At 44.3% G+C, this 20787-nt stretch overlaps 1 protein-coding gene and 1 pseudogene across 1 annotated transcript; both read right to left on the bottom strand.

Annotated features, from left to right (window-relative positions):
* Positions 1-907: 907 nt before the first annotated feature.
* On the bottom strand, positions 908-2680 carry LOC103639883 (senescence-specific cysteine protease SAG39-like; annotated as a pseudogene).
* Positions 2681-3091: 411 nt separating this feature from the next.
* Positions 3092-4216, bottom strand: LOC103638252 (senescence-specific cysteine protease SAG39). The gene is made up of 2 exons (XM_008661223.1): positions 3781-4216; positions 3092-3678 (listed from the first exon to the last, which is right to left on the bottom strand). Exons 1-2 carry the CDS (start codon positions 4214-4216, stop codon positions 3092-3094), a joined length of 1023 nt encoding a protein of 340 aa, XP_008659445.1.
* Between the last annotated feature and the right edge of the window lie 16571 nt (positions 4217-20787).

The raw sequence follows: 20787 nt of genomic DNA, 5'->3' as shown, positions 1-20787 counted from the left end.
CAAAAAGTATGTTGACACCTTTTTGGAGGCGCCAATCACTCAAAAGAATCAGCGGCGGTGCTCTCTAGTCAGGCGCGGACGGTCCGCGGCACAGGGCCGGACGGTCCGCGACCTGGCGCAGGGGCTAGGGTTCCCTGCCTGACGGCCGGACGGTCCGCGCCCTAGGGCCGGATGGTCCGCGCGTGCGCAGGGGCGGCGGAAGATCGGCGGCGGCGCCTGGATCTCGCTCCTAGGAGGGACCCCGTCGGGGAGTAGAGATCCTAGGTGGTGTCTAGGCTCGGGTAGACCGACCTAGACTCCTCTAATCGACGTAGAGTCGAGGAGAGGCGGAGAATTTGGGGATCGAGAGGCTAAACTAGAACTAGACTAGAACTACTCCTAATTGTACAGGAAATAAATGCGAAATAGAAGTTGTATTGATTCGATTTATCATTACAAATCGGCCGTATACCTCTCTATTTATAGAGGAGGGGGGCTGGACCCTTTACAAACTAATTTCCGAGCTTTTTCCGCGATTTTAGCTAACAACCGTAGCACAAAACTCGGAACTCTAATCTGTTCTGCGCTTGCGCGGACCGTCCGGCCCACAAGCGCGGACCGTCCGGCCTCAGGGCCGGACCGTCCGCGCGGCTCACTTTGGTTCCAAACAGTTGGCTTTGGCCATGTCTAAATATTCCGCTCCAAGAGAAAACAACTAGCAAGTCTTCATAATTAATCATTACACATTGAACACATTACATGATTTTTAATAAATACATAAGTGTAGAATATACACGTATAAACACAATTTATAGACACACATTTGAACTATCTATACATATTTACATAGTAAATAAAATGAAGATTATTATCCTTTTATTTTGTATAAGCCTTTAAATATGAACTTGAAAGTTCGTGAAGGTTTTATCTACTTGGTGGGGTAGGAAGGCTCCATGGCTAGGCCACACATGCCCCTTTGTCCGAAATATCCTTCTCCATTCTGAGGTATCCATTCTTGCCCCAAGTCGTGCCCCATGAGTTCTTCATCAGCCAATACTTAGTACCATCATTGGTCTTTCCATAACCAATCGCTGCAATCCCATGGTTTAAGTTAGTGCCGCATGAGCTAGTCATCACACCACTAGAGTAAATTGGAACGTCATGTCTCCACCGTCCACTGCCACCGAGACAGGCTAGTTTGCCACGGCCTTCATCAAGGCAGCCTCATCATTTGCCGGCACATCCTCGTAGCCCTTTATGGTTGCAGCACTATTGGATGCACTCTTACACATGCCATCTGCAGCAGTGTAAGGATAGCTGGACTCAATGGTTAGGCCGTCGTTCTTGATGATGAACTTGAAAGCATTGTCCATCAAACCACCCTCACAACCTTGATCCTCACCATGGACATCGCAATCCACTAACTCTTGTTCTGCAAGAGAGACGAGCTTGCCCATGGTGATTTTCACAATGCCTTCTGTGGCGACCACGACTGATAATGCCCAGTAGCAACCTGCAATTGATTAATGTCTCGACTTATGTCTTCACACTCTAGTTTTTATTTCCATCGGAATAGAGTTGTCGGAAGTGTTCGTGCTACTAAATATACATACTACATTGACCTTGATCCTTGATGGGAGTGATGACACCCTTGGTCCTCCAATCGATGGTCATCGGAAGCGCATTGACAGTAACACTTGTTACATTGATGTGGTATGTAAACGAGCTGACCCGAGCCGACTCTGTGGCTCGTTAGCTTAACGAGTCAAGGTGGCTCGATATCCAGCCCTAGTCCCATCCATGTGTCAATCTCATTGAGCTGAAGCTTTCTAGCTTGATCTCTGTTTTACATGTTGTCTTAGACGAAGGCTAGATTCCCTATCCTTCTAGATTTCCCGAAACACATTTGATTGATAACAAAACATTTTGAGGACCTTCAGTAATAAAATCCCCTAATGGCTTTGGCCATTTCTCAATATTCTGCTCCAAGCAAACAAATAGCATGTCTTCATAATTAATCATTAAACATTGAACACATTACATGGTTTTTAATGAATTAGAATACATGTAGAAGATGAATGTACGTTAAACACAACTTACAGCCGCACATTTGAACTAGCTATACATATTTTCATAGTAAATAAAATGACATGCAAGCATCGTTTTATTTCATATAAGCGTTTAAATATGAACTTGAATGCTCATGAAGGTCGTGTCTGTCAGGGAGACACAAGTGCAGGTGCGGTATGGGCTAGCTCGAGCACAATTTTATCTTCTTATATTTTTAGATTTTAATTTAATTTTGAAATTCAAATCAAGTGAACTTCAAATCACTTCAAATGAACATTTTGGTGGAGTTTGCACTAGCTTCTTGGTCAGGATTTTATATAAAAATAGTTTCCCCTTTCTCTTTTTAGGATGAAATAGGATAAAAATAAGTTAAAGAAGGAAAAAATTAAACCCCCTCAAGATTTGTAGTGTGTTGTTATTTAATTAAAAGACATTTTATAGCATGCAAAAGTATTGTCTTTTAGAGGGCAAGAGGATCAACCCTTTGTTACCATTCGACCAGCCGAGTCGTTGCCCTTAGGCCAAGTTCGGTGTCCACTACACAATGCGAAGGACACATACCCAAATGTGAAGACTTACGGTCTAGTGGCATCTTCCACGAGCTCAAACTAGTCAAGCTTGAGTCGTCCATGATGATCCCTAAGGGGTGTCTATGTCAACTAGACTATAATGATAGGCTAATGTTGTTTTATAAACTAAACGTATAGGATTTGGTTTTTACTTATTCTTGTTCAAATTATAATTAGTTCCCAAATTTTCCATTAGCAATGATACTTTTTTTGTTGGCTTTGGACATTTCTCGATATTCCGATTCAAGAAAACAACTAGCATGTCTTCATGATTAATCATCACACATTAAACACATCACATGATTTTTTAATAAATACATAAGTGTAGAATACATGTTGGAGGTCAATGTAAAACACAATTTACATACACACATTTGAACTAGCTATACATATTTACATAAAAAGGCATACAAGCATTGATTTATTTTATATAAGCGTTTAAATATGAACATGAAAGTTCGTGAAGGTTTTATCTACTCGGTGGGGTAGGAAGGCTCCATGGCTAGGCCACACATGCCCCTCTTGTCCGAAATATCCTTCTCCATTCTGAGATATCCATTCTCGCCCCAAGTCGTGCCCCATGAATTCTTCATCAGCCAGTACTTAGTACCATCACTGGTCTTTCCATAACCAATGGCTGCAATCCCATGATCTAAGTCAGTACCGCATGAGCCAGTCATCACACCACTAGAGTAGAATTGGAACGTCATGTCTCCACCATCCACTGCCACCGACACAGGCTGGTTTGCCACGGCCTTCATCAAGGCAGCCTCATCATTTGCTGGCACATCCTCGTAGCCCTTTATGGTTGCGGCACTATTTGATCCACTCTTACACTTGCCATCTGCAGCAGTGTAAGGATAGCTGGACTCCGTGGTTAGGCCACCGTTATTGATGATGAACTTGAAAGCATCGTCCATCAAACCACCCTCACAACCTTGATCCTCGCCATGGACATCGCAATCCACTAACTCTTGTTCTGCAAGAGAGACGAGCTTACCGGTGCTGATTTTCACGATGCCTTCGGTGGCAGCCACGGCTGAGAACGCCCAGCAGCAACCTGCAATTGATTATTATGTCTCGAATTATGTCATCACACTCTAGTTAATTATTTCCATCGGAATAGAGTTTTCACAAGTGTTCGTGCTACTAAATTACATACCACATTGACCTTGATCCTTGATGGGAGTGACGGCGCCCTTGGTCCTCCAATCGATGGTCGTCGGAAGCGCATCGACGCTAACATTCTCATACCTAAATCCTGTAGGGATCTTCATGTTGCTAGATTTGAAGCCCTTATTAGTTTTGATAGACCTGAACTCGTCGTTGGTGAGATCGGCGAACTGGTTGACACCGAGCCAGAACTTATTATTCCCACCAGCGTTGAACGACTCGATGAACTTAACGTTAGCCTTGAACACCTCGAACCGCCGAGCCTTCTCGGAGGCGTCTTTGTAGACGCGGCTGTACTGCGCCATCCACTGCTCATGCCTCGCCACCATGGCAGAGTCGTCGCTCAGGTCGCGGGCAGCCAAGGCAGCACCGCAGAAGAAGGCGAAACCAAGGATGGCCAAGATCGATGCCTTGAGGGTGGCCATGGTCGATCACTCTAGCCTGCTGCTGCTGTGCACTATGCCTAATGATTTCCTGATTGGAGCATGGGGTGGTACGGGTATTTATATGTAGCTTGAGACGTGCATTGTTCTTTGTAATTAAGTTGTAAAAGCATGAAACCATACGGTACGCTGCTGTATTGTGTGGAAAGGGACTGCTACGTGGCCGCGAAATACGTATAAAATACAGTATTCAATATTACTTGTGCTCCCGACGTACATCTGCCGCTTGCTATGGATTATTATTGTTGTGTTAAAGCAATATTATAAACAGAGATTATATATAAGCGCCGCATTTGATCATGTAACTGACGACAGCACATATGCTTAGAGGCTGTTTGAATTAGTTGGCTAAAAAATGCTATAGTATAATTAGCTACCTAATAAATAGCTAGTTAACTATTAGGTAATTTGTTTAAAGTAGCCTAATCGCTGAAGTATTAGCTAGAAGTGTTTGGATGTCTTCAACAACTTTTAGCAGCTAACTATTATCTCTAATACATTTAAACAAGAAGACAACATGTGTAAGTTCAATTTGAACTAACCAAGGTAATGATATTTATATAAGGAACTGTGTACTCCACTAAGAAGGTGTTTAAATATACTAGAGCTAATAGTAAGTTAGGCTAAAAAATTGCTATTGGAATTATCTAGCTAACAAATAGCCAGCTAACTATTAACGAATTTACTAAAAATAGCTAATAGTTGGACTATTAGCTATGGTGTTTAGATGTTTCCAGCTAATTTTAGCCACTAACTATTAATTCTCTAGTGCATTCAAACACTCCCTAAATAAAAGAAGGATCCCAAATTGAACAGCGGATATATAGGTTCGTTCATGAGTACCTCGCTCCAACCAGTCAATTTTATTTATAAAGACATCGGCGGCAAAGTTACGTTAATTGCTGCAAAAATAATACTATACCACCTGGTACGTTACGCATAAAATATAGCTAAAAGCCTAAAATGTACATATACGGCTAAAATATTTTCATACATATCAGCTATATATTTTTATATACGTAGAATATATTTTTATAGAATATATATATGACAGATTTATTCGTCACCTAGGGTGATAGATCAGTGATGATCCATCAATTGGACCAATCTGGTGTGCCCCACACCGACCTGACTTACTCTTTTTCTAAAATGATTAAACCAATAACAAAGAAAAATGTCTGAGAAAAACCCAGAAAGCATGGCTTAAAAATAAGAATAACTTAATGTTTTTTTCTAAAAATGACTTAATATTTATTAAAATGATTTAATATTTATTGGAATGACTGAACGTTGTCTAAATGTTTGAATAACTTTGCCTGGACTCTAAAATGACTTAATGTTGTCTGGACGCTAGAATTACTTAATATTGTCTAGAATGACTGAACCAATAACAAGCAATGTCTAAGATACATGAAGAATGACTTAATATATGCTAGAATGTCTTAATCAGAATGGAAAAATGACAAAACAGGCGGACCATGGAACCGACAGGTGCGCGTGAAGGGAGCCACATGCGGAAAACGAGCCGACTCGTGCCACGTCCAAACCGCGCGCCAAAATGGGCCACGTGTGGCACGGGAGGGAGCTGCGCAAGGGACACACGGCCCATGGAGCCGCGCAGGGGAAGTTGTTCCAGGTGACAAATGGAGTATATATATATATATTGTTTATATATTTGGAGCCCTGCGCTTCCAATATCTAGAGGAAGTCCTGGCCCAATGATGCTATCCAGTTCAACCGCACCGCCTCAAGCCGACTCAGGACCCGGCGTCTATAAAAGCTGCCCTAGACTCCAGGGATTAGGGTTTCAAGCGTGGCGACAACTGTGGCACCTCTAGAAATGAGCAGCGACGATGATGACCACCCGAGGCATGAGCGATGGCCGGACGTCGACGACGACGGCGGCGGCGACTGCCCGAAGCGCGATCTACGGCGGCGGCGGCGACAGCCTCAGGCATGAGCGGAGACTTCCGAGGCACGAGCAACGACGGTGACGGTTAGCGCCCGCAGCAGTGTTCGACGATGATGACCTCCTCCGATCTGGTGCGTCTCGAACGTCCTCCTCCGACGACCACCTCTGATCTGGTGGCCTCTGAGGCATCCAAAGTTTCCTTTGAATTAGTGCTTCTTCTGCTATACTTCATGCTTTTTAGCAACCTTGATGTTTTTTAGAGATCACTAGAGAGAAAGTGTTTTCTGAACTCGCCCTAGCGCTGGCTTCAGATGTTACCGAGGAGAAAGAAGGTGCTTTTCTTGCTAAAAGTAGCCTTTTGACTGAGGCGGCTTGTTTAGCCGTCAAAGGTGATGCTGGAGGCATTCCGACCAATCCGATAGAGGGTTCTGAGATGATAGTGAAGACCTAGACATCGAGGAGGATAGCAACGATATCCAACCAACAAAACTAAGCCATGTAAACTTTGGAAAAATCAACAATTATGAGTGATATTCAAGTTTTTGAATTGCCTAGTCTTGACGAAACTACTTTGAAAATAATGGACATGGAGCTGAAGAATGCCTTGACTCTGATGTCTGCAACAAAGACCCCAAAGAAAAGCGAACGGATAGCTCTCGTGATAAGTGATTTTCTTTATGAAGATGCAGTCGAGGAGACCGGTGAAGTCAAAGCCACTCTAGGGGCTTCGAGGGAGAAGACCACCGCCACAACAATAGTAGTGGAAGAAACCAACATTTGCACAATGATCACGCCATCGATGACAGTTGAGGAGCCCATGACCACATCGTTAATGATGGCAGCGGGAGCCGAAGTTACAAATGATGCTTACACCATCAAAAATGGCTTAGGCCAGAGATAATGCTCTAGAGCAAAGGACTATCCCTAGAAATAATGAGTGTGAAAGAGTCATAGGAGCCGAAGAACCAAAAGTAATAGCAAAGGAAAAGCTCTCCAAGGAAGAGGACCCTTTAGACAAAGGAAAATCTAGACCTAGGTGGTTTGTGATTTGCCATGCGGTTGGCAAAGAAATGACAATAGAGTAGATTGCCGAAACACATGCTTTTACCGAGAAGCTAGGATATCCTTTGGGGTGACCGTTTTTGGTAGTGGGCCAGATGACTATCTTTACTGCTGCCTAGATAACCTGGAGACTGATGTGTGTCACTAAACTATGGACAATATCAGATTTCTGATGGTTTGAAGATTTTTCAGATTGTCTTGCATACACAAGCTTAAAGGTAGGCACACATTTTTATTGTTTGCTTCTGTTTTCTAATTTTTTTAGGATTGACTAATATTGAGCAAGGCGCTGAAGGTCTGGAAATATTCTGAAGTTGAAGCCGCTCATACAACTATTATCAAGCTTCGCATGGAGATTGCCGAGCTTTGGTATGACAATGAAGAAAATGAGAAATTGATTAACATTTTGGAAGAAGCTTTAATTAGAAGCCACACCGAGCTTCAGAAGGGTATTAAGGAGAAAGATAGCATCTTAGAAGTTGAAAAGTCAAAAGATGACAAATTTTTGGAGCTTGAGGCCAAAAATCTGAAATAGACAAAATACTTCGAAGAGCTTGAAGCTGAAATGAAACAAAATACTGAAGCGTACAAAATCAAAGTTGCTAAACTGAAGGATGAACTAGCAAATATCAGTGAAAATTTTGAAGTGGAGAAAGCCAAGAAAGAAACCTTTAGGGATAAAAAAGGATCATCTTCAAGAGACTGTTGACGACTTATGAAGTTCAAGGGAAGAATGCTTCTCTACAGCCGCCCAATGTTGCTAGAGTTAAGAGACACCTTCATTTCACTTGGAGCTAGCTCAAGTGAAAAGGACTATGTGGATGGTGACGCCACTAGAGCTATGAAATGGGTTGATGGGGAGGTAGAGGCCTTCAGTGGAATTGTATCGACTGGAGAGGATTATTGCGCATGCATAGGCGCCCATAGCATAGCTTCAATGCTAGAGAAGGCAGGTTGTAAACATGTGAAAACTATTGGAGAGCCTGATTTTGAGGTCTCCCTGTACGATGGTAACAATCCCTGGCTCGAAGCCTCCAAAATGGGACAAAAATTATTCACATGTATTTGGAGTGCCAGGTGGAAGAAATTATCCATCAAAGCAGCTAAAAGGAACGCGAAGAAGGTTTTACTTGATATCTATTCTTTGTTTCACAATCCATCGGTTTAATCAATTATTGATGCTTCCTTGCCTTATAGGTGGAGAAGGCCCTAAAGGTGGTTGCATCAATTAGGGAGGCCCAAAGGATAAAAGAGCTCCAAGGTATCAGCTTTGCCATTTAATCAAATCTTTTATTATTTCTATATGTGTCACTAACTTTGTCTTCAAAAGATGCCCTTCCACAGGAGGTGATTGAAGAATATCAACCCGAAGATGATCTAGAGTTAAAAGATGCATTGGCCATCATCAAACAAGTGGAGAAGACTATGGACAATGTTGTTCTTAAAATTTGTAATGACATTTATGATGAATTTCTTAAGGAAGACTAATCTGTAAATATTTTGTGTGTGTTGTTTGTAAAAACTCAACTTTTCAATGTGCTAGGCCTTTGTGAGATGTGAAATAAAAAATTATGTCTTTTGAGCCAAATGCGAAAAACACCTTCCCTTATTTTCACACATGATAAAGGCGATAAAGAACATTATAATCTATCTACTCCCAAATGATTGACGAAAACCAAAAACATCACATGTATATGATATTTCTCCAAAGCATTTAGCAAGATTTCGATTAGAACGACCCCTCTTCCGAATGAAGGTTTTTGAGATTTACTCTAAAGTTTTGAGGTTCTTGATGCTAAATCAGAAATATATGATGAATAATATGAAGATATGTCAAACACTTCCTTTGGTTAAGTTGTCTAGGTAGCATCAGCAAGTTCTTTTTGCTTTTGTATTATTACTTGGCAGGTCTTTGAAGGGTGGTCCTTGTTCTCTCCATGGAAAACAAAATATAAATTTCCTAGTTGTGCATTGAACTTTCCTTCAAAACTTTGGCCTCCTCTCCCTCCTCTTGGAGCTGGTGGGAAAAGTTGCTTTTCGAGGATTGTTGTTGTGTTCTTGATTCTTGATGCTGACTTCGTTGTCCTTAACTAGACTTATCTTTATTTTGGCTTGGGTTATGGATGCTTTGGATGTGTCTTGGATGAAACCTTCCTCCAAAGCCCCTGGCTATCATTGTGCATCTTTGTGCCTCCTCCCTTCTTTGGCAAAAAATTATTGCCTACCCTGATGTACTCATCCATTTTTTGTAGCAGCTTCTCTAGGAAATGCGGGATATCCTAGAGAAGTACTGAGCTGCTGGGCCTAAACAAAGCCCTTTGATGATTGCTTATGTGACAATGTCATCTTGCACAATTGGTGCTTAGGCCCTAAGACAAAGGAATCTTCGGACATAGGCTTAAAGGTACTCATCTTGCTCTTGAGTTCACTAAAACAGGGCTTAAGAAGTTATGGGCTTCGTTTGAAAACCCTAAAACCATTGAGGAGCATGTCTTTGAGCTTCTGTCAAGAGGATATAACGGTCTACTAAAGAGAAGAATAACATGTGTGAACAACATTTCTAACAGCCATGGCGAATGACTTTGCCATCAGCGTTGAGTAGGTACCATATGATGATATGGTAGCTTAGTAACTCATGAGGAACTACTTTGGGTTCGATAGTCCATACATTGGTAGTTGAGGTGACATGTACAATGGTGACCATGGTGTGACCTGCAATTTAGCCGTTAAAGGGGAAGTGATGTCATTAGATAGTCATCACATTCGGTTTCTTCATGAAGAAGGTTACTGATGACGAGGTTCTTCTAGTTGCTCAACTTGTTGTGTTATGTTACACAATTGTTCTAATGATTCATCATTTTGCTTCTATAATTCAGAAACCAGAAGCTTCTTTTCTTTGAGTTTCTCAACTTGTTGCTGGATGGCTTCGAGGTTCTAGATTTCTTGATCAAGGTCATCCTATGGTGGAGGGTCTGAACTTTCCTCTTGCCCTTGGATTGCTCTCCCTGGGTGGTAATTTTCTCCTTCTACAATCTGGTTCTAGTCTATTATGACAAGAACAGAACTAGAAGGACCACCTTTCTTTGGAGGCATGACAAAGGATTTCCTTCCTGTTGTGGAATCATCAGAGGTGGGCACCAATGTTGGTCTGTTGCTTTTGTCTTCTTGGAGTTTAAAAACAAGGCAACACAAATGAAATAATTTGTCCTTCACCCTTTAAGTAATCGTCCTTAGAGAGATTAAATAAAGGGAGAATGTTAGAGAGATAAATAATAATAAAAAACATCATAACATAGGAATACGACGAAGTGATTTGTTTTTGCACATATTACCCTTCGTCGTCGTTTTATATCGTAAATAATTCCAATTATACCTTCGGCTTTATAGACAGGAGCATGAAGGCGATGCAATACAACTTCGGAGGCAGCGAGGTTCAATTCTCCCACATTCTAGAAGCCCCCCTTATATGTGCATGGCATTGTTCCTCTATTTATAATGGCGGGTACAACTTCATACAAAATCACAAACATGCCCACTGATCTTTTGTACATGAACTATAAGTCTTGTAGGGGTAACATTATGTTTTCTCTTTCCCGTCGTGCTGGCTAAGCTTCTGGATTCTTCTTGCACACTTTTGCTTCATGCATCGGTAACACGAAACCTATTGGTCACTTGTTCTCAAATGTTGTGAATCAAGAACAAGGCAACACAATTGTTAAATATTAAGGACCGTCATCCTTCGAAGCATTATCTCCTTTCAGATATAATGATCTTCAGACAAAGGTCATGAACGACACACCTTCATCATCCATGAGAATAAGAGTTTATAGAGACAATATATGTTACCCATTCATATATTTATTTCATGATAAACATATGAACATTAACAGAATATATATTTCTTGCCTCATCCCTTGACGCATTTCTAGTCGTTCCTGACGCATTTCCTGGCGTTCTTGCCTCATTTGAGCTTGCATTTCATTCATCGTGTTTACCATCTACTGTAGTATCTGCATCTGAGCGGCAACCATTGGATCTGTCCCAGCCGGTGGAGGATTCAGAGGATTCATTTCTGGTCGTGGCTGATTAACAATCCTCTTGCTATGGTGGTTAGCAAGCAGATCGATACCGCCTCCCTTCCTAGTATTGACCATCTAGGTTACAAATATATATGGTAAGATAGTTTTGCAAGGGAAATATCAGAGTAAAGATAAGTAGATAAGGGTTATCTAGAACTATCTAGGTTTTGTCCTACATTCAACATCCCTCTGATACCACTTCTATCACACCCGGGTTTCGGGGGCACCAAGACCCGAGCGCGAGATATAATTACCAAGTGTGCTAGGACCAAGTCTCACACATATGATGACTCATGGTACAGAAACAAATGTCACGTCTTTACTATATAATATGAGTTCTGTATAAAATAGTTAAATAATTACATCATATGAAGACAACGATCCAGCAACCAAAGTTGACTGGGAGACGACAGCCTAGACCTATCATGAACACATCGCAGCATCCTCCATGGGCCTCATCCTGCGGTACCTGCTCTTGACCTAGGGGAATGAGTATAGCAAGGGTGAGCTCACATACGTTCATCCTGCGGTACCTGCTCTGGCTTGGTATCTACTTACATTTAGTAACTGCTAATGAAATTTGACCAACTTATTAAAAGCAATGCTCAACTTTAACCATTATTTGTTGATCAGCCTTACACTTCGCATGAACTCCCTCCTTTGGTGAGTTCATGCACATTAGTCCCCACAACTTGTTGAGCTATGATCTTTTGTGAGCTCACTCTTGTGATATATAACCCCCCACACACACAGGAGAAGAACAGGTGGTCCAGGAGGAGCCTTACAACGAGGAGTACAAGCTCATCTAGGTGGCGTCTCCCAGTCAGCTTTATGGCGCCAAGGAATAACATTTAGTTCGCTTTATTGTTATCATTTATTTTTGTAAGACTTCCTTTATGTAATAATGATATTTGTGACATTTATCTCTATACACTTTGTCATTATATATGATGTTCTTCTTTGGCGCACATATGAGACGCACCCGACTTTACCCCTTAAATCCGGGTGTGAAAGAAGTGGTATTAGAGGAAATGTTGACTATAGGATGAAACCTAGATAGAACTGGACAAAACCCTTACCTACTTACCTTACTCTGATTCTTTCTATAACTTATCTTGATTCAGTCTCACCTTTTGTTGTTCTAGTCTGACCATTTTTATCTTTTCTACTCTAGAAAGACAAGAAGGATTTCACACTTTGGAACCCTACATTTATGACCCTTTAAAGAGATAGGAGACCTAAGACAAAATTAAAATTATTTTCTATACCTGAAGTGATTGGATGTTTGTTCTAATGGTAAATGCTTGATTTGCTTCTTTGATTGACTGAATTAGTATAACAGGACATTCTAGCATGTACCACCATAAGGTAATGTATTAGTATTGGTAGGTTACACACTAATCTACTTAGCTAATAAAACCCCCCAAAAGATCATGTCTCACAATTACTCGTCTTATCTACAATTCTATCTTACCATGAGTTTCTAACCCAGATGGTGAATACCAGGAAGGGAGGCGGAATTGATCTACCTGCCAACCCCCACAACAGGAGGATTGTTAGACAACCACAACCAGAAATGAATCCTTCGAATCCTCCGCTGGCTGGGACAGATCCAGTGGTTGTCGCTCAGATGCAGATGCTACAACAAATGGCAAATTCGATGAATGAAACGCAAGCTCAGATGAGGCAAGAACGCTAGGAGATGTGTTAGGAAAGGCAGGAGATGCGAGAAGAGATGAGGCAAGAACGGTTGCAATGGCAGTAACAACCACCACTACCTCCACCACCACCACCAGCTCCACCCCGGGACAAGCACTGGGAGTTCATGAGTCATAAGCCACCTACATTCTCCAGCTCTCTGGACCTTTTACACGCTGACGATTGGCTGAAATCAGTGGAGAAGATGATGAATATTGCTCAATGCTCGGATCGGGAGAAGGTTCTCTATGCTTCTAGTCGTCTTACTGGCCCTACTGCTGATTGGTGGGACTCCTACACTGCTGCCCATGATGCTACCAATAATATCACCTAGGCAGAATTTGCTACACAGTTCAGAAACTACCATATTCCTGCTGGACTGATGAAGATAAAGAAGGAATTCTTTTCACTGAAGCAAGGCAGTATGTGAGTCAGAGAATATCGTGACAAATTTATTCAGCTATCAAGATATGCTCCAGATGAAGTTGCTGATGATGAAAGAAAGCAGGAGCATTTCATGGAGGGACTTGTTGGACCACTTCAGTATCATCTGTTTGCTCACACCTTCCCATCTTTCCAGAGGCTTCTAGATTAGTCTATCGCTATTGAACACAAGCATGTTTAGCTAGGAGAGATGAAGAGGAAGGCTATTACCAGGGGTAGGGGAGCAGCAACATCTGTCCTCGCTATGTTCCACGCCAGGGAACACCAGCTCGTCCTGGAGGAGGACAACGCCCGGCTCAGTATGCACCACAGGGGACTCCACAGACTCCACACACTCATCAAGCTGCCCCCACTAGCACCCCGGCGAGACCTGCAGGACAGGTGTAACACCCTAAATTTGGGGGGTATAAAATTTTTTCTAATTATCACCCAAATTCAAGTGTTACTCTTCTCTATCTCTCTAGTTTCTATCAATCTCTAGTTTCCCTCTCTCTCTCTCTCTCTTTTTCCTTTTGAGTAGAAATAGCTTAAATAAGGAGGGATTAATTATTTATTTTTGCCAAAACACTTTGGGTCATGACATGTTGCATCATGCTGAGCTTAAATATTTTTTTGAATTGTTGCACATGTTGAAGTAGTTTGAATTCGAAACTTGAATTGAATTTGGATTGAAAACCCTAGAGAAAAGAAATGGAAAAACAATTGGAAAATCCGGAGAAAAAGAAAAAGGCAAAGCAGCCCAGCCAGGCCGCGCGCCCGCACCGCCTGATAGGTGGGATCCCCTGTCAGCGGCAACTTCCCCCGCCCGCGCGCCTCTCTCCTCTCTCTGCCTCACGGGCCCAGTTCGCAAGTCGCCGAGCCGTTGCCCCACGCATCCCTTCTCTCTTTCTCTGCGCCATGGGCCTTCCCTGTCAGTTCCGCCCTCCCCGCGCCTGTCTTGGACCAGCGAGTGCGCACTCGCGCACGTCGCCAGGATCCTAGGCCACGTCGCTCTGCCAAGGCCCCAGCTCCTTTTTGAGCCCCGTCCGCGTCCACACTCACTCCCCCGCCTCATTTCACGTCGTCCCGCCCTCGCTCGCGCTCTGCTCACGCCACCAGAGCTCGTCAGAGACCCACGCCCGCCTCCCCGGCCATCTAGCTCACCGGAGACTGCACCAAGCCACCCCAAGCTTCGCCCCAAGGTGAGACACCCGTGCTCGTGCTTAGTTTCCTCAATTTCGTGTGGTCGTCGGCCAATTTCGGCTTCGCCAGAGTTTGGCTGTGGCGGTCCGCCGCGTCCGCGCGGTGACCGGCCAAATTAGCCCGGTCCAGTGCCCCCGCGTTGGTCCCTAAGGTATCCCTCCCTCTGCTGAAGCTATCTCAGGCCTTAGTGCGCCTCAAGCCCTCTCCCCGTGGCCGAAATCCCTCACCGGAGTTCCTCTGGCCCGCGCGAGACCTTTTCCCCACCATTCCCCCTCTCTGACCTCAGATTCATGGCATTTTCCCCGCTACTGAGTTCGATGTGTCGTTCTCCCCCTCTCTGACACACTTCGGCGACCCCGGAACCACCCTAGCATGCGCCTGCCCCAACTTCGGCGACTTCACTGTCGCGAGGAGGAACGACGCCGCCCGCAAGCATTCACCCTTTCCCAGTCTGATCTCCCCCATTCGATCTTGATCGCACGACCCAGATCGCGTGATACTGCTTCGGGCACGCGCGCCCTACGCCCCTGGCCCGCCTGTCAGCGCCTGTCTCCCCTGGCGCTGGGCCCGATCGGTCAGTGCGCCCCCCTCGGTCGCTGACGCCCCTGGCCCGCTTGTCAGCGCTCGCTCGCCCGCACGCGCGCGCCCTCGGCCGCAGATCTAATCTCGGCCATCGGTTTCTGATATAACGGTTTGAATCGCCCGATACCCCTTCGCATTGTAGTTTTATTGAAGAGACCCTTGGTTTGTTCAGAATCAACCCGTCGTCCCTGGTTTTCGCGCGCAGGCCCCTGTAATCTTGCAGATTCAACCCTGGACTTTTAAACATTCATAGAATTAGACCTATTTTCATATTTTGAATTCCCAAACTTGTTTATTTTATATCTTTTGCATATGAACTCCAAATTTAGGGATTCAAATTGCAAAATGTTCATAGGAATATTCTCTGTTTAAATAAATTAGTTCCATTTACAATTTGTACATTCTAATTTTATGGTTAACTATGAACTAGTATATCTGTAGTTTTGTATATTTAATAAAATAAATAAAAGGAAAACCCTAGGGGTTAAAGTATATTTATTTTTGTGAGACTAATAACATGTATCACATGAATTTATCTCTGGTCTAACTTTTAGGTCACAATAAAATAAATAGAACTAGGTTGTGTGATTATGGACAACACCTAAAGAATAATCTATTTCTAAATGAAATTAGTTCATGTTAAACTTTGATTTCATTATTCCTTATTTAGTATTGTGCCTTTTTAAGATGTATTCCAATGTTTGTACATGTTTGGTGTGCTGTTCATTTGTACTTTCCAAATATATTGAATGCATGCTCGCTTTATTTAGACAACGAGCAGTCCGAGGTTCCCGAGTGTGTTGCTGGAGACCTCCTTGAGCAACAACCTGGTGAAGGCAAGTGTCCTCTGACCTATTATGTCCTACATACTTTATGATTCACTGTCCCGCATTACATTAACTAGTCTGTATTTACCTTTTCCTTGTTTACCTTTTGGGTTATCATGGTTAGCATTTTGCTATTGCCTTAACTTAACCAATGAACATGATGTGATTATTTATGATACGATGATGTTCTCCCAATGATGATATTGTGATACTCTAGGGGGCTAAGGCCTTTTTCCTGAGTACCTCTCCGTAAGGACCTGTTCATGGAGTGACCACCCGGGATAACAGTGCAACCATGAGGGTGGAATGGGACGCCCTTAGCTGATTAATTAGATGAACCTAGGGTGTAGTTGGCTTTGCCGGAGGGTCGTCAATGGGGGCCGGGGCGTAGTGCTCGCTCTGCCAAGGGGGTGTAGAGGTTCATTCAATTTGGTTTTGTTAGTCACCCACCTTGGGGAGGTGTACTACGTTTGTACGACTGGCGAAACCTAACGAGCAGCTATGCACCAGGGGAGTCTTTGTAAAGGCTACGCAGTGTATCCCTGGCCATTCACCTCGGTAGTGATGATCGGGTCTGTACAACCTAGGCTAGAAAAGGATCACGACTTGTGGGTAAAGTGTACAACCTCTGCAGAGTGTTAAAAACTGGTATATCAGCCGAGCTCACGGTTAAGAGCAGCCTTGGGATCCTCTTTTATTAGAAGAACTCTGGATACTTTTATGATGATGGTTAACAATGATGTTATAAATCTGATCTCTGGTATTTCCTCTTTTAATGGAGTACTTTTGGGTAATAACTGGGTTTATTACTAAAACTTGGCTTTACTGATAATAATAAATGGTTGACCAACTAAAAGCAACTACATAACCTCAACCCCACATACAGTTAGTCCACTTTAGCCAAACGGGGCATTTGTTGAGTACGTTGATGTGTACTCACCCTTGCTTTACACACCACCCCCACCCCAGGTTGTCCCCATTGTACTCAGTGCTTAGGAGGTGATGCTTGCAACATGGAGGACTTCGAGGAGTTCCAGGACTACGACGAGTTCTAGTTTATTTTAGTGGCAAACCCCCAGTCAGCTGCCTGTGTAGGCTTATCTTCTATGTTTCGTTACTCCGCACTTTGATGTTAATGTTAAAGACAATGGCTATGTATTAGACTCTGTGGATGTCTTGGCCATCTTGTTGTAATAAAGTACCGTTTCGCTATTTATTTCGAGCATTGTGTGATGATGTCCAATTATGTAATCGCTGTGTATGTGAGCTTCTGATCCTGGCACGTACATGGTTCGCATTCGGTTTACCTTCCAAAACCGGGTGTGACATAAGTGGTATCAAAGTGTTGCTGACTGTTGGAGCGCTAACCTAGACTAGAATGGTCGCCCTAAGGACTATAGACCTCCACTATTACCTTGATCTTTAGAGTCATTTCAAAAGTTGGTCATCTTGACCAACTCTATGTTATTTACTTATCTCAAAAGTTTTGTCTCACTTTTCTTTCTGTTTACTTTTTGGTCTTATAGTTCTACTCTCACTCTTGTGCTTATGATGTTTTTATAGATGGCCCGTATAGGTGCACTGCACGTAAGTCTATGATCCCCTTTTTGCCTTCTCGTCTGGCGGAGCGTCCACTGCGTCGCACGATGCCAGGTCAGTCCAGTCACCTGGAGAGACTGCATCATCGCCTACACGAGGAGCAGGAGCGCCGATGCCAGGAGCAGGAGCAGCAGGACTCTTCCCCCTCGCCTGAGCAGGAGGTGGAGTTTGAGAGGCCGCCTTCCCCTGCACCTTAGCCAGAGCTGGCCCCTACACCACCATAGGGCATCCCGGCTGCTGGAGCTTACGGAGACGACGACGACACCGGTGGTAGTTCGAGCCATGACACGGAGCTCTCAAAGGAGCTGGAGCTAGAGGGATGGATCGCTAGACCCATCACTCGTGACGCCACTTGCGGGTGTCACTTCCATGACGCTCTCGACACCCTGCTACATTAGGCCTTCGACCGACACACTTAGTCCATCGAGTACCGTTGTGTAGTCTACCAGCATCGTTGTGGGTTATACCCAAACCAGTGGGACACTACTTGCTTGGTGTGCCGTCCGGACGATGATCTCCGGGGTGCAGAGGCCTTCTCGGAGCACTATTCTATCACTAAGAGGGATACTGTCGAGGCAACCATGCAAGATGCAGCATGACGGGCACTTTCTCAGTATTGCTCGTTGTTTAGCGGGGTAGCTGATGGCCTTCACCTGAAGTACTACCTTCGCTGTTCGACCAGCAGTGCTGGAGGTGTGATTGTCTCGGCAGTTAGTGAGGGCAATCCTAGGCTGAACAGCATGGTCAACCTGGCTGTCGTGCTCAATACAGAGCTGGACCATGCCCTTGATGAGTTGGGCAAGGTTCGGGCGGAGGTTGCGGAATTGCATGCTGAGTGCGCAACACGCCACTATCTGGATGGTGGTTCCCCCACCCCTGTCGGGATTCAGCACCCTTATAGTTCACCGCCCCGTGGTCGCTTCGATTATGGTACCCCAGACTATAGGACCCAGATAGATTTGGATCCCTAGATCAATAGAGTCGGAGTTTGTAATAATGCTTAGTTTAGTGCCTTAGTCTAGTCAGTCTTAGTTAGAGTTAGTTTGTTTTTCTTATGTTGGATGATTGTTATGATGGACATGTAATGAAGTTGGATCTTTGTAATGATTGTCACCAAGGTGTGGGTATCCCCTGCAACTTGGTGTAGTCATTAATAAAGTCAGTTATTTAGTTGGGTAATCCATTTATGTCCACTTTCCTCTTTATCTGAGAAGCTGTCAGTGAAGATGGTCAATTGCTCAGTGCTATGATGATTTTCTATACATCTTTTCTTATGCTGAAAGACTGCCGAGTCAGAATTGATATATGTGTGTGATTTCTACAGATGTCTGAGAACAGGCGCAGAGGTGCAAGGCGTGCTCAGCCAGAACAGCAGGCACTCTAAGAGGAGGCAGCACCGCAGTAGCATTTGCCACCGCCACCACCGATGACCATTGAGCAAATGTTCCTGATGCAGACTCAAGTTGTCCAAGCAATTGGTCAGACTCTAGCAGTGATGTAGCTGGTGCAGCAGCGGCCACCACCACCTCAGCCTCCATTGCAAGTTCAGATGCCACAAGTGCCCAGAGACAAGCGGGCAGAGTTCATGAGGGACCATCCCCCAGTCTTTGCCCATTCTACTGATCCCATGGATGCCGAAGATTGGTTGCGTACCGTGGAGCGTGAGTTGCACACTGCCTAGTGCAACGATCGTGAGAAGGTGTTGTACGGTCCCCAACAGCTGAGGGGAGCAGCCCAGTCTTGGTGGGAGTCTTACCTCGCCACCCATGCCAACCCTGAAGCCATCACTTGGGAAGAATTGAGGGACAACTTCCATCGCTACCATGTGCCCGAATGACTGATGATAGTGAGGAAGGAGGAGTTTCTCGCCCTAAAGCAAGGTCCCCTGTCTGTCAGTGAGTACGGGGACAAGTTTCTGCAGCTATCACGTTATGCCCCAGAAGATGTCAACACAGATGCCAAGAGGCAGTACCGCTTCCTGAGAGGATTGGTTGATCCCCTCCACTATCAGCTGATGAACCACACCTTCCCTTCCTTCCAGCATTTGATCGACAGAGCAATCATGACTGAAAGGAAGCATTGGGAGATGGAGGACATGAAACACAAGATTGGTGGATCTGAGGTCGGAAGTAGCAGCCGTCCTTGTTACCCAGGCAACCCACCTCAGCCATTCAAGCAAGGTCACCAACACCAGCATCAGCGTTATTACCAGCAGCAGTACGAGAGGCAGTTTCCTCAGCAGCAGCAGTACCGTCAAAATAACCAGCAGGGAGGAAATCAATATCAGCGTTAGAGCAACCAGGCACCTCGTCTTCCTACCCCAGCAATCAACCAGAACAACCAAGCAGCGCCAGCGCAAGGAGGAAGTCGTGCATGTTTCCACTGTGGGGAACAAGGCCACTAGGCAAATCATTGCCCAAAGAAAGCAGCTCAGCAGGAGCCAGCTCCCAATGCCTCAGTCAAACAGAATGCAATGCAACAAGGAGGCAACAACCGTGAGCAGTCTCATGCCCAGTATGGAAAGGTGAACCACTTGGAGGCCGATACAGTCCAGGAGACTCCAGGAGTGGCACTAGGTACGTTTTTAGTCGAGTACCATTCTGCAAATGTCTTATTTGATAATGGAGCAACAAATTCGTTTGTGACTGCATCATGGGTACAATCACATAATATACCAGTAGCACCCATGTATCCACCTATGAGGGTTAGTTCAGTTGGTGGAAGGACCCAAACGGATAGATTTTGCCCTAGTGCAAGAGTTCATATAAGGGGGATAGAGTTCCCCGCTGATTTAATAGTTATGGGTAACCAGGATACAACTATAGATGTCATCCTAGGGATGAATTGGCTAACCAAGTATCAAGCCAGTCTTAGCTGTGATAAGAGAACGATGAAGTTAGTGTCCCTATCAGGACAAGTGTTAGTAGAGTTGGTCTTGTCTGGACCAAGGAAAGGGAGTTGTCACCAAGTCACCACCCATATTGAGGAGATTAAACCATCAGAGGCTATCAATGTAGTATCAGAATTCCTAGATGTGTTTCCCGAGGAGTTACCAGGTATGCCACCTGAAAGGATGGTTGAATTCACCATAGAGCTTATACCAGGCACCGCCCCTATTTCCAAGAGAGCATATCGAGTGTTCGGACCAGAATTGGTGAAACTCAAGAA

This window comes from Zea mays, chromosome 9 (assembly GCF_902167145.1).
Source record: "Zea mays cultivar B73 chromosome 9, Zm-B73-REFERENCE-NAM-5.0, whole genome shotgun sequence".
Lineage (NCBI taxonomy): Eukaryota > Viridiplantae > Streptophyta > Magnoliopsida > Poales > Poaceae > Zea > Zea mays.
The sequence above is the reverse complement of the archived record's forward strand: the minus strand, read 5'-3'. Positions and strand labels throughout refer to the sequence as shown.